The 15,568-nt window shown below is 32.1% G+C and overlaps 2 protein-coding genes across 2 annotated transcripts; one reads left to right on the top strand and one right to left on the bottom strand.

Moving 5' to 3' along the window:
• LOC105167157 (2-alkenal reductase (NADP(+)-dependent)) lies at positions 997-5,606 on the bottom strand. The gene is made up of 5 exons (XM_011086748.2): positions 5,278-5,606; positions 3,188-3,365; positions 2,337-2,503; positions 1,943-2,025; positions 997-1,540 (listed from the first exon to the last, which is right to left on the bottom strand). The coding sequence occupies exons 1-5, from the start codon at positions 5,503-5,505 to the stop codon at positions 1,162-1,164; spliced, it is 1,035 nt and encodes a 344-aa protein (XP_011085050.1). The 5' UTR covers positions 5,506-5,606; the 3' UTR covers positions 997-1,161.
• LOC105167158 (polygalacturonase) lies at positions 11,641-13,402 on the top strand. Its single transcript, XM_011086749.2, has 3 exons — positions 11,641-12,092; positions 12,375-12,664; positions 12,792-13,402. The coding sequence occupies exons 1-3, from the start codon at positions 11,649-11,651 to the stop codon at positions 13,237-13,239; spliced, it is 1,182 nt and encodes a 393-aa protein (XP_011085051.2). The 5' UTR covers positions 11,641-11,648; the 3' UTR covers positions 13,240-13,402.

The following is a 15,568-nucleotide window of genomic DNA, read 5'->3' on the forward strand; positions in this document are numbered from 1 at the left end:
TGAAGGAAATTCACATATTGGCGGCTGATGACCCCGCCCTGCCGATGTGATGGAGGGGAGTGGGATATAATTACCTTAACACCCATAACCTATAATGAAATTATAAAATTACCCCTTCATCTTTTTGGTAATTATATTTGACAACCTATATAATTGTCACACATCTTAACAAGTGCGTGATTTGGATTTTGGACCCAGAGGAGCTTTATGTCATCCAAAAATTTAGTATAACAATGGGAAAAATGCAAGTAACCCCTTTGTGATATCGTAAACGAGCAAATTATTCTCTTATGAAAAAATAAATAGCAATTTATCTCCCTGTATTTTTTAAAATACAACAATTTACCTCTCTATGTCTTTCAAAATAAAATAATTTACTCCCCTATATAAGGAGGTAAATTGCTTCATTTTTAAAAGTACAGGGGGTAAAATGCTATATTTTTTTTATAAGGGAGTAATATGCTCATTTTCAATATTATAGGAGAGTAAATTATTATTCACCCGTATAACAATAATCGATTTGGTTACTGTTGAAATGTTTTTCACTATTTTTTATTTTAGTGGCCTTTATAGGGGTTATTGTGATTGATAAATCCCTTTATATATTTGAAAGAAAAAAACATCCCTATTAAATTTACTTGATAATTTTAAAAAATACTTTATTCTATTTTTTTTATGTACTATACGTCCATTTTTTAATTTAAATAGAAACTTTATAAAGTGATAATTTTCAATCTTTAAAAATTTTAAATTATCAAAAGAGATTAGTTACTAATTTATGATTTAAAAAAACTTTATATTTCTTTTTATGTTTCATTATCTTCTAACTATAAAATACTTAAAAATATACTTTTTATAACTATAACAAACTTGTAATTAATTTTTGATTTGTATTTTGTGCTCTGGTGTAATAATTCCCACAATTTTTTTTGTGTATTATGATAATCTGTAATTTAAAGTATAAATTTGAAATGAGTGAAAAAGGAGAATCAAAAGTTGCTAGCACTTATCACTTTATGATAGCAGAAGATTGAAATCAGTATTGAAGTCACTGTTATAAGTTCCAATACAGTGTGCATGTATGGTCATGTTTACAAGAAGATCAAACACCAAGAGAATTCAGAATTCAGAATTTGATATACGAGTAGAGTAGAGCTGCTGCTACTCACGAGCAACAACCACCACCTGCTTCCCCACATTGCGGCCGGAGAAAAGCCCTATGAGAGCAGTAGGTGCATTTTCAAGGCCTTCAGCTATGTCCTCCACATAATTTATTTTGCCGTCTTTTATGAGTGGCAGCACCATCTCCAAATACTTCGGATAGAGGTGATAGTAGTCGAAAACCAGAAATCCCTCCATGCGGATTCGTTTTGTTATAAGGCAGAACAAGTTATGCGTGCCTTCGGGCTCCTCAAGGTTGTACTGTGATATCATTCCACAAACAGCAATGCGGCCATGGAGTCTCATGTTGAGGAGCACAGCATCAAGCATCTTCCCTCCCACATTCTCAAAGTAAATATCGATGCCATTGGGGAAACACCTAGTCAAAATAATGACGCTTAGCATGGCAATTGGCATATATATTCAAACGTTCCAATGCATGATATGTATATATATATATTTATGAATCGTAGACCGTGTTAGATCATATACTATAGCATCAGCATTTCACTTTATGACTTCGTAGTATTCTTGAATTCACAATCCAGTTGGCCTACCCAAGCATATGGCAAGAACTTTCCCTTAGAACAAGAATAAGATGATGGAAAAGTGAAATGCTGACATTATTATGTATTATTACAACAGTCTACCGCTCCAGTATTTAAGTTGTCTAGGCAGACGGTGTGACGCAAGCTGCATGCGAGGAAGGTCTTGTACAAAAGCATAAGCAGTGAAGATGCACATGTACCCTTGAAGGAAAAAAGGAAAGGTATAAACTCACCTCTTTAAAGCTGCATTGAGATCAGGTTCTTCTTTATAGTTGAATGCATCATCATATCCAAATTTATTCTTCAAAAGATCCACCTTCAGGAAAATAATTAAATAGACAACTGCAAGTTAAATAGGCAAAGTTTCGCCTTTGCTCCAGAACAAGACCAGCACAATAAATTCACAAGATATATGAAACAGAAACAAATAAAAACACAACAAAAACTACAATAATACTTGATATTAACTCTTTTCAACTGAATCCAAAAACTGGACCACACAGACTAAAAGATTCTCTCTTAGCTAACAGCCCAAGTATTTCGCGTTAGGATATGTATTAATTTACCCCCCACGCCAATAGTTATTATTTGTAGATGCCTAGCATACTTGATCAAGAAGGCACAAACCTTATCTTTGCTTCCTGCACTTCCAACAACATAGCATCCTAACAACTTGGCAAATTGCCCAACAAGCTGACCAACGGCCCCTGATGCAGCAGATATAAAGACATATTCTCCCTTTTTTGGAGAGCAAACCTCATAAAAGCCACAATAAGCAGTATGGCCAGCCATACCTATAAAGAAACATAAAGTGGAGCAGATGAGTAAGTGAACAATAAATCAGTTATAGACAAAAAGAAAAGGAAGACCAAAACCTTAATTTGGGAGCCAAGTATATATATAATTAAACGGAAGCTTCAGATATCTAATAATTCTGCATGGTTATTCAGCTTCTTAACTAGACACAGCCAATCACAAAATAAAAAACAGCAAATTAATTTGGAGCAGAAATTAGCTGGCTGAAGCAAAATCTTTCACATTATTGTCAAATATTTCTCTTTTTTACTAACAAGGTTTGAAATACTATTAAGTTAGCATGACGTCAATGATAAAGCTAAAGAAGATGCTATATCATTTCTTTTTTAAGTTTACAATAGTGGGAGAAATGCTATTTATTCCAATATTTTATTACCAACCTCACTAATCATCATTTATTCCAAGGTATAACAACTCCGCCCGGTAAAAATCAAACCGCCTCAACCCAAAAAGCTCAGTTTGAAATGATAAATGTGCACTTGTGTTCATTCTTTTGTTGACATACCAATACTCTACCACATTCATTCCTACGACAAACATGGGATGGTCATTATGTAAGCTCATACAGCAGTAAAAGGGTGTTAGCGACATAATTCTGATATTCCATCAAACATCTTCTACTTTGAAGTAGTAGTAATAGATCTTTTGGGAAAGTAACTTACCAAGGATGCCGGTATAGTAGGAGAGAGGCAGATCAGTATGATGAATTTTGAATAGGCCCTGGGTAGATCTGATAAGGCTGTACTCCTCCCAGCCTGTTATGCCCCAAACTAAGTCACCCTTCTTGAAATTGGGATGAGAAGAATCCACAATTTTGGCCACTCCATATCCTGTAATAGCCTATATAATACAATGCATATAAGGAAAAACTCAACAACAATGTGAAGCTATAACAAAAATGGTTTTTTCTTTTCTTTTCTTTTCTTTTTCCCTCAGGCACGTCGGCTATACCCACGTATTGTATTTTCCCACATGTTCTACATAATTAGCATAAATTGTGAAATTTCCTACTCTTTAATTAAATTCTTGGAATGATTTGGTAACTTGTATAGTGTCTTAGAACAAGACAAGAATTATGGTAATGTGTTTGCCAATGTAAATGGTCTTAAATTGATGGGTTTAATTATCAAATTGAAATTTAACAGGATTAAAATTGGCATCCCTGCAGTTACGAGAACAATATTGCAATTTTGAAGAAGAAGAAGAACACGAAATCCCGCCGGGCATGCGCCCCAAATTCTAATTGCCCCTAACATGAGCTCCAAATTCTGGCTAGATTGTAATTTCCAATAAATTTTGTCTTTAATGTACAATGTTCCCTTTTAATTTGGCATCTATGACAAGTGTTATTAAAATATCAAAATAACAAGTATAGAAATGTCAAATACTTTATTCCCCATAGAACCTATCACCACAAAAGACTTTGGAGTGTAAATAGACCAAATGACATAACTAACTTTGATATAAAAATACTAAAAGCTATTAATAAGCTTCTTTACCACCGATTCTCACTGCACACTAATCAACAACATTAAAGTTCCATGTTAAGAAAAAACAAAAAAAAATTAAGGAGAAAGTTCCATGTTCATAGAGCGAAACAAATCACACAACATTAAGTAGTAGGAAACAAGTGCCTTAAGCAACCCCTTTCCCAACCATCAGATTCACAACTAAGGTTGTGCATTAGAATATTCAAATGCATACAAAAGCATCCTTTTAAATATTAAAACCAATGCATTTATCAGGTAGGGGCTTCCCAAGTTCTGACAAAACTGAGCATCGCATATAAAAATTATTCTCTAAATATTCACTTTAGCCCCTCTCTTGGGATGCTTACCTACTCAAGTTTTGGCCGGTTATACAGAGGAAATGTATGTTTATGGACTTGCACCAAAAGAACAAACATGTCAGCTTAAATTAGATTGTATTCGGACCACTTGTTCTACTATATTTATATATAATTAAATCTTATAATTTTTTATTTCTCGTAACCAATAACAAAAGAAAATGATATTTGAGTTGAAGTAACAAATACTTCCATTTTGAAGATGCAGACACATATACATATATATATTGTAGAAATATTTTATAACCACAATACTTTGGTATGAACTCTGCTAGTTATTTCAGAAGTGTTGAATAAATGTAATCTAAAAGTTGAACACTTGTCCCTCTTTCCAATAGATAAAAGGTTCTTGGAGAAAATATATAAGTACCTGAACAATGATATCTAAAGATTATTTTTGGGAAACAAAACATAAACACAAGTTCAATACCAACTTGAAATTTAATACCTCTTTGGTAACATTCAGAAAGATCCTGATCCTATATGCAAAAGTTAAACAAAAAACAGTATCTTTTAGCAGGAAAAATGGAAATGAAACGCAAAAAAGTGAAAGGGAGAAATGTCTGAAATGTTGTGGAGTGATCGAATGCTGTAACATGGAACACCCTGCATCGGCAGCAGTACCTTGGGCAGCCCCAAAAATTTAACCCAACAATTCCCACGAGGCCCGAAATAGAATATTTAATTTCAATCTCCCTCGTTCCCGTCCATACTAAGGTACAACCTACTGAAGCCCAGTGTACCAACCTCCGACATCAAGAAAAATCATGGTACCTTCATCTTATCCAAACTCTCACAGAATAATAAATAATCGAAAACAAAAAAGAAACCATGAAAGCAAGCAAGCAGATATAGAAAGCAGTTGTAATGAAATTCCATCAGAAATCTTGAGAAGAGAAGACCCACCGAGCCGGGGGTAAAAGATTCAACGTAGCTGCCCTCTATCTTACGCATGCGGCTTCGCATGTAAGGGTCGCAAGACAAATAGAGATTCTTCACGAGAAGGGCATCGGAGCAGTCTTCGGGGACCTTCAGTTTGACAGTGGAGGCTTTGAGGGTCATATCGGATTCTTTAGGGAAACCCTTTACGTAGTCTCTGAGTATAATCTGCTTGTTGCTCACTTCTTCCGCCATTTTCGCCTTTGATGGTTTTTTCAGTGCGTCTTGTGCGTGTCTTTTTCTTGCTCATATATATACTGTAGCAGCCGCGGGTGAGTGTGGGTTGTGGGTGTGACTGACACACACTTAATCTTGTGCAAAATATCTAAACAATTTTTTTATGCATTTCTTTGATTTTTTAATAGATAATAAAGAAGAATAAATATAATAAATAGAGAAAATAAAAAAAAAATTAGAGAATAAATACAAAAAAGTTGCTAAATGTATATATATACATATAAATGTAAATAGAGAATGATATTATAATACATTCTTGTAAAAGTAATTATAGTAATCAAATCAAGTTTAAAAAGAAACAATTAATCTCATTAATTAAAATCAATACTAATAAATGGGTGGAACAGATGAATGCAATATTTAAAAGCTTAACATTTTGTTTTATTATAATAATTATACAATTAATTTGGATTGATATAATTAATGGTCGTCCGAATTTAATATGGCCGGCGAGTAGCATCAAAAAATAATTTTAAAAGTAAAAGACTCATAATTATATATATATATATATATATGTATAATATTATTAGCTTACGAAAAGATTTGACTATAAGTTAGGTTCAACTACCTTAATTAAATAAATCTTGTATTCTTTTTTGAGATATATGAACAATGATTTTTTAATTAATATGGGAAAATAAATGCATGGCTATTGAAAATGTGCAAATAAGAAAATATCTGTCTTTGCTCAGAAAAAACAAGCAAAAAATTACTTGCTGTCAATAAATCACAATATATATATATCATAAGTAGCATAATTTTATTTTTGATCAAATTATTTGCAAGAGAATTATAACCTCATTCTTTATATTTTAATTTCTCAGTACTCTACTTGAAAAAGTAAATAACAGAAAACATCGAAACAAGAGAAATTTTGAGAAGAATTATAAATTGGTGTTGAGAAAATTACAAGATTGATCAAACTTTTTTTCTTGGCTAAGTAGAAATCATGTGGTTCTAACTAGATGAGATATTATAAAAAAAATGAGTTTTCACTACACTATAAATTATTATGGCTTAAAAATCGTGGTAAATTAATACTATTAATCGCAGTTAAATAAAATCAAAGCAAAAATTTTAAATTTTTATCACGATTAATCAATATATATTTAGCCATAGTCAAAATATTTGTTATGATTTTGACCATAACTAATATTTTGGCCACACCTACAGAAACAATGGCTAATGGCCGTTGCAAAATCGTGGTTTATTTGTATTTGCCACGATTTTTTTTAATTAAAAGCAATTAATCATAACAAAAAATTATATTTTTTATAATGAGAGAGACTAAAAGTGAAAATCTTAAAGAAATTATTTTTTAAATAAATGAATGTGAATTTTAGTTATTATTATTAAAACGGCATGCATTCATATGAAGTGGTAGAGAGAAAAATCCAAAGTGAGCCGGCTGGGAACAGCTATTGATCGGAAATTTTAATGTTGGAAGTTGCATATATAGTAATAATGAGTTGAATGAGACATTTGATAATAAGGACGTACCATTTGGCAATCTTTTACGTACCCACATCCAAATTCCAATTATGCTTATCATCAAACACTCAAACTCTACCAATCCAAATCCTCAAAATTTTAAATTTTTGTTGTCAGCATCATCTGTAAACATCCCTCGTACAAATGTCTGTTCTCTTTGTCATCGTCGCACTTGCATGCCCATTCCAATTAAGACCAGGGTTACTTTAACCGGTTGAATCCTTACTAGGCTTATAATTAAATTCATAATAATAGAACACGACTTATATATTATTTTTAAAATGGGGATGCTAACTATTTATTGCCAATAAATTTAGTTATGATGACTTAATTTTAACATCAAAAAGTTCTCATCTAAACAATTTTTTAATTTTGATCTCAAAACTTGAATATATTGATTTTACTATTAAAACTTGAGATACTTTAAATTCTTATAAAAACTTTAATTTTTTTGTATTTATATTTTGGTACTTTTTTATCATTTTAATATATTAATTTTTAGGGTAAATTACATCAACACACTCCATAAAATTTGACATAATTATAAATACGTCCCTATTAGATAAAAAGATACATTTACCCCTCTTGAAGTTTGTTCAATTTTATATTTAACTCCACCGTTAGCGTTTCGATAAATTTATCACATGTTATTCCCAAAATATCCTTTAATAAAGAGTTTGACTAATTTTTTGAACGAAAACATTAACTTGGTGTGTAGATATGTACATGCATTAATGTACAAATTAAGAGATGGGACTGCGTTGTGTTGGAGCTATATGCAAACCTGACCCAATTAATCAAATAAAGCAAGCCCATAACAAATATTTGAATTACATTCCTACACAGGCTCCATCTCTTATGAAATATAAATTTTGAATTTCAGTTTAGTTGGAAGATGGTGATGAATTCTTTATCCATTCCATGTGACACTACTCTGTCAGGTTTTAATTATTGGACGTATACATAATTAATTCGTCTTAATGCATGTGACCACTCGCTAATTAATTGATGGATATTTGGGTAGACGTCTACCATTCATTAACAGATAAAAGAGTTGAGATTTGATTTGTCCATTATGTCACCAACCCAACATTGGTTTCTTGGGGATGATGATAATTTAATATTCAACTCATTTATTTATAATAAGTCTTCTCCATTATGGAAAGAATATGTTAATTATAAATTAAATTGACCCTCTCTTCTAATATAAACAAGTTTTAATAATTTATCATGTATATGTTAAATCGAGAGTTGACATGTGAAACTACATATGGTACACTTTACGTACGTTATAGGATCATGGAATGTTTATGGCAGCTAGCAAGCAATTATGAAAAGGTGCAAATTAAATAAATATTGGGATTGGGAATTAATAAGTTAATTAAATTAATTAGAATAAGGGTGCAGGATACTTTCTGTTGGACAGTACGTAATTTGTTCATATAAGTTTCCTCATATATACATATTAGACATCTAAGTCAAAAATAGGTTAGTTACTATCTTCAAACAAAATCTGATCTTGAGTTGAAAATTCTTTCCCGATTGGTAAATCGGGCACCCCAAATTTTGGGAAAGAAAAAAAAAATAAAAAATTAGTTTATGAATCTATTTTTATAACGATCTTGTTTGCTGTGTATCCAAGTCAATCTCTTATTGATTCGAGTCGAGGTAAGTGGTGACCTACTAGCTAAGTTAGATGTATAATATTTGAGATGAAGCCTATTTCTTATTATCTAATTAATCTAGATGGTGGATTGGTTTGCAGCACAGATTATTAGGCTTGTTGGGGTAATTCCCAGTTAAAACTTTTTGAATTTTAAGTTAATTTGCATGAATAATATCAGAGTCGCAAAACTAAACTTCACAATCATAAATACATACAGGTCTTATGAAATCCTCTAATATAGGAGTCAATATGTCAGAAGATGTAAACATGTCCACTGGTCAATGATTATATGATTTCAAGATCTATCGGTTGCTATAATGGGTAGTCGGTTTATGTGGCCTGATCCGGACAAAAAAATGCAGACCCTTGTCTGATTTTGCAATTTATGGCGTTCTGAAGGTCTTTATAGAGGCTTATAACTAGTTAACACCCATCACCTACTGTTCTGGGTTATTACCATCTGGACATCTCACGGCTTCCATGAAAAAGCAAAATTTCTTTTGTCCATATTCATTTGTCTCTCTTATTATAAATAATTACCAGAAATTAATACTGAAGAATAGTGTTAGGAGGATATATTTAGGGTCTAATGTTTAATTAGCTGCAAGTTATGATCACATATAGCACTGATGAATACTGCAGAATGTTGGCATGTTTGAGGGATTCATTGTTTCTGGCAGTAATTCTTTTTGGGGCGAGAGGATTGCATCATTGCATGTGATTCATTTTGACCTTCGCACAGATATGACTTTTATTAGTTTGGCATTAATACCTAATTTACACATATTCACCTAACGATGTAGTGCAATTCTTTAGAATGAATCTTTGCTATATTATGATTGTTTAATGAAAAAATCTCATTTTTTCTCGTCTGTTCAATTTTGATCCCAATCACTATAAAAATCTCAATTTAAGGATATTGAAAAAAAGAAAAATTACACGCACTTGCAATATTATCACAATAATATATAGAACCTTCTTCTTGTATTCAAGTTCGTCCACAATGTTCTCATACATGAGTTTTTACCACAATAACACATGAGAGTTGATTTTGTAGAATTTGAATCACTTGTTAACGCTATATTTTGACTCTGAAGCCCACTTCTCTCGTCTTTGTGGAAGGAACTCTAATTTCTGATATTTTTATGAAGGCAGTATTTTAGTTTTCCCCAAAGACGCAGCATGATAGACACACTAGAAGAATTATGAGATTTAGTCATAGTTAATAATAAATAATCGTAACAAATAATTATTAACCACTGCCACGGAATGATTTTGGGTTGTGGATTTTGTTAGGGTGGCTAAAACAAATGGCTTAATCATGGGAAATAAATTTTTCATGATGAAAAAGCTAGTTTTTTATTTCGGTTTTATTTTACCGTAGTTAATATTAGTCATTTGCCACAGTTTTTAGCCGGAGAAATAACATTTTTAGTCCTATAAGTTAGGTCCATATCACTTTTGGTCTCATTCATTACGGAATTAGCACTTTAGTCCCATAACTTATAAAAATTAACACTTTTGGTCCTCGTGCATTTTTTCATCTATAATTTAGCAGTATAGGTCACGTGCGTAAAATTTTGTCATAAAGTATTTTTGGTTGGAGGAAAATTGGCCCATCTACAATTTAACAATGTACGTAGGTCATATAGTAGGCACGTGTGCTGCACCGTTAAATTATAGATAAAAAAATGGATGAGGACCAAAAGTGCTAATTTTTTGTAAGTTACGAAACTAAAAGTGCTAATTCTGTAATAAATGGAACCAAAAATAAAATGAGTCTAATGTATAGGACCAAAAATACTATTTCTTTTTTTTTTTTAGCCATAACCACAGACAATAGTAATTTTTTTCCAATGACATACGCCTCTTCAACAATCACTTAATGGATTCCTTCGATAATTTAACAGTGGAGCTAAAAATGGGGCAAATTATAAGATAAGTCCTTCAATTGAGATTTTTATATAGATGGAGATCAAAATTGAATAGGGCCTAACACATTGGAAAAAAAAAATGAAAATTTTCTCTATTTATATAATTATTAGTCTTTAAGTCTTTGCATATCAAGAATTTATGCTTACTACTCTAATTAATGTCCTCATGATCAATTATGAGCCCATGTGCCAGCAATCATTCTCAATTAATTACTTAAAGTTTAAATATATATACTTAATTACATGCATGTTTTATCGATAATTCATTTCAATTCTTTTTTATTAATGTTCCACTGGTTTTTTTTCTATTATAATATCTTTGTCACAATTAATCCTTAAAATTTCATGTGGTATATGTACAAACATTTTACTTAGGTACATCAAATGTGAGTAGGGCCGGCGCCATGTTCATTGTCCCAGACATGCTCAATTTTACTTATTTATTTTCTTGTTTTCTGGAAAATATAGTCAACTGATCTTCTTTACACTCTATTCTCCATCCAACAAATACATATATATATATATATATATATACTTTAATTTGGTTTTCTGAATCTTCCAAATTGCACCATAACACGACTGTTAGTTTCATATGGGTAGTTTGGCCAACATAGAAAATCAATTGGCTCTTGGATCTGGAATTTTCTTTTAGAAATGAATATTATCTATTTATATGACTATTATATCAAGTTATAATTAAATGAATACTTTGAAACAATAGCCTCCAGGTACAATCAAATTATACAAATAACAATGATATAATAAATTATAATATTCATGATTAATTTGTTAAAGAGCTGAGGTAGCTCATCCCAAAATAGTTTTTGTTAGTTGTATATATCATGTAACATTAAAGCTGACCAACATAAATAATGTGAATGATTAATTACTTAACAAACCTAATAATTGGCTTTTTTCCAAATTAGGCTGCCATGCACTATTCTGATTAATAAACCCCTATAAATGCAGACAGCAACAAAAACACACACTCACACACGCACTAACTAAAAATGGTTAGCAGAAAAATGATACTAATTCTTATCTTCACCTTCTTCTACATCATCACCTCATCATTTGCATCCAATCCCAGCTACAATGTGAAGAGTTTCGGAGCAAATTCCGACGCAAACTCCGACTCCACAAAGGCTTTTCTCAGTGCATGGTCCGCAGCCTGCGCCACCACGCAACCGGCAGCGATCTACATTCCACCGGGTCGTTATTTGTTACGCAACGCACTCTTCAATGGCAAAACGTGCAAAAATAAGGCCATTACTATTCGCATTGATGGCACTTTGGTGGCTCCCTCTGATTACAATGCTATTGGGAACAGTGGTACCTGGTTGAAGTTCCAAAAGGTCGCCGGACTTTCCATCTCCGGGGGAACCCTAGACGGGCAAGGAACGAAATTGTGGGCTTGCAAGAACTCCAGCAAGAGTTGCCCCAAAGGAGCTGCGGTAAGTTGACGACGACGCCAAGTTTGCACGAATTTTGTTACAACTTAATTAATTACTTAATTAATTTTAGGTACTAATTAGGATCAGCCAACAACAAAAACACACACACACACACATATATATATATATATATATACATATAACCTCAGGAAATTGAGATAAAGTAAAGAGCATGAGCATATGTACATATGTACTTTCTATATATATAATTAAGTATATAAAATTAAACCTTTCTCTTTCAAATTTTCATGGTTGCTTTGTTTTTTCTTTTGGGGGTTGCAGTCCCTGGCATTCTACAGTTCAAACAACATATCCATCGACTCATTGTCCTCCTTAAACAGCCAAATGTTTCACATTCTCATCTACAATTGCCACAATGCCAATCTCAATAACGTCAAAATCTCTGCCCCTGTCAATAGCCCTAACACCGACGGAATCCATCTGCAACAGTCGTCAGGAGTCACTATTACCAACTCTCGTGTTGGCACTGGCGACGATTGTGTCTCCATAGGCCCCGGGACCTCCAACTTGTGGATCGAAAACCTCTCTTGTGGCCCTGGTCACGGGATAAGGTATATATGGACGACAAATGAAAAGATTCGTTAGTTTGTTGACGAAAAATCCATTGGCATTAACATAAAAAATGAATGAAATTAAGTTCAAATTAGCATAAGTTGATGAATTTATGGGTTTTTGCAGTATAGGTAGTCTAGGTTGGGAGTTGCAAGAGGCAGGAGTTGAGAACGTGACCGTTAAAACGGCAACTTTCACCGGAACAGAAAACGGTGTGAGAGTGAAGACCTGGGCAAGACCAAGCAACGGATTTGTTAAACATGTCCTCTTCCAACATATTGTCATCGTTAATGCCCAAAACCCTATTATCATAGACCAACAATACTGCCCCCACCACAATTACTGTCCTACACAGGGCTCAGGCGTGAAAATTAGCGATATAACATACCAAGATGTACGCGGAACATCTGCAACGGAGGTAGCGGTGAAATTTGACTGTAGCAAATCAAATCCATGCACTGGAATTACACTTGATAAAGTGAATCTCACCTGCAGAGATAAGCCAGCTATTGCATCCTGTGCCTATGCGGGGGGAACGGCTTCTGGTGATGTTGAGCCCAATAGTTGCTTCTAGGCAAAAAAATTCATCACCAAAAATGTATGTATATGTATATCAAGTGAAAAATGGCAACAATTAAGGCTCCGAAGTAGCTACAAATGTTACACCCTACCTATACCTACCATATGTAGGAAGAGGTAGACGTTAATTTGGATGAAATACTAACTAAGTAATTGATGGAGTCGGGATGCAATTTTTTTTAAAAATTATTTCTTACTTGAACCCGATTTACAAAGTTGATATAAGAAACTGATGATGTAGTATGCGTATATCCTTTTAATTTTTATTGGATAATTATAATTGCAATCCTCTGATATAATATTAAAGTAGTGAGTGATTCACATGAAACTCCCTGTTTTTTCTGATCAACTCTATTTTTGACTTGCAAGAAACCACATGTAAAATCAATACTCATTCGCTTCTAACATGCGTTTTTTGCCATTCGCACGTTAGGACCACAACTGCGCACTTGAACAAAATTCCAGTTTCCGGGCTTTTAATTATGTTTGTAATACACGAATTACCACTTTTCATAAATACTTTATTATATTCAATTTTTAAATTATTTTAATTCTTAATAATATAGTTAGTAGTTGATTCTATAGTCCCTAAATTAATATAAGGACAAACTTTTGAACAAAAAAAAAAAAACTTAAAATAAAATAGAGAAAAAAAAAAAGAAATTGAAGGTATTTTTGGTCCTCTAACTATACCCCATTCCCATTTTAATCTTTTATCATTCTATGATTTGAAAAAAATCTTTTATAACTTTTTAATTTCCTCAATTTCAAGACACCACTCACCGAATTTTGTTAAAGTTACCGAAAAATGCCACCTGAAACTAAAGTTGGTAATGAATTTTTAAATTGCGAAATTCAGAATAAAATAGAGATACTGTATAATTAGGGATCCAAGTAAAATTAGAACATGAATTTGACCATTTTACCTCCCAAAATGTTGTTACACCTGTCTCATGCACGTAATACATACAATGTTTTAAGAGACTAAATTCAAACTAAAAATTAATTTGAGGATTATGAGATTTACCGTTGGTGTGATCATCTAATTGGTATGATGATGATGGGATAATTAGGGATTGAGGATGCATGTTTTTACATATTAGATTATATAACTTATGATTCAAATTAAATATATGGTGATATATATGATTAAAAAAAAAGCAATTAAGGCATTGATTAGGTTTGAAAGTGAGTATAAGATAACAGAATTGAGGAGGAGCTGACACAGAGTTTATGGGATGAGCAAAAACAAAAAAGAGTTGGGTTTGTAAGAAAAAGTATTATAAGGTTGAGAAGTAAGGAAGCAATTTTGAAAAGAGGAGAGAGTTTGCTGTTAACCTTTATTGTCCTCTACTTCTTTCTTCCCTCATTTAATAACTAACCCCTACCTCAATACCACCTACCTTATGCAAATGCATCATAATTCCTAAAATAGTAAAACCATCACAGATACACGCTAATTCAATAAATAAGATTTTTTTATATATATATATATATAATGATTTCAAATTTTTTTTATATTAATGATTAAAATATCCATATGCATATATGGGTAATTAACTAATTAAATCTCTCCTTATCCTAATGGAAGAGATGGATATATAATGAGTGGTGGGAGCAGCCTCTACAAATCATAGTCAAGAGCCAAACTGTTAATTAAGTGATGAATGGCTTATAATAATACACGCAATAACCATTAATTACAACAACATAGATATCATCCCTCCTAACTAATTTCCTCAACAAAAATGACAAAATCCTATGCTAATTCAAATACATCTAAAACACCAATCATATCTTAATTTAGTGATTAAAATTACAACTCAGCTTTCATGAATAAGTTCAAAATCATGATTTTAAGTATCATCGGATGTGTAGATATATATATTTTTTTATTTTATGTGAGTGTTTGAGTTTTGTTATTGTTTTTAGTCATATTAACATATTAATTGAAACAAGTTATTATAATTTATTATTATTTTTAGTCATATTGATGTATTGATTGAAACGATTTATAATTATAATTTATATTAAAACAAGTTGATGTATTACTTAAAAAGAAAAAAAAAACATCCAAAACGTACGCTGTAATATATATATATATATATATATATATGCAAGCATCATCCACGCAGAAAACCTCAAATATAAGTTATACATAAATTGAAATTAATTATGGCATAAGAAAGGTCTGTTTTCTGTTAAATGCATGACCTACGTACAAAGGTTCATGCTTCCTAATTTCGGCTACCTGATTGCTTAATTTGCTGACCAAGATCAATTGCTTCCCCTTTCTCATTGCTTGCTTCTTACCCCCCCCCCCC

The sequence above is a fragment of the Sesamum indicum genome, linkage group LG7, assembly GCF_000512975.1.
Source record: "Sesamum indicum cultivar Zhongzhi No. 13 linkage group LG7, S_indicum_v1.0, whole genome shotgun sequence".
NCBI lineage: Eukaryota > Viridiplantae > Streptophyta > Magnoliopsida > Lamiales > Pedaliaceae > Sesamum > Sesamum indicum.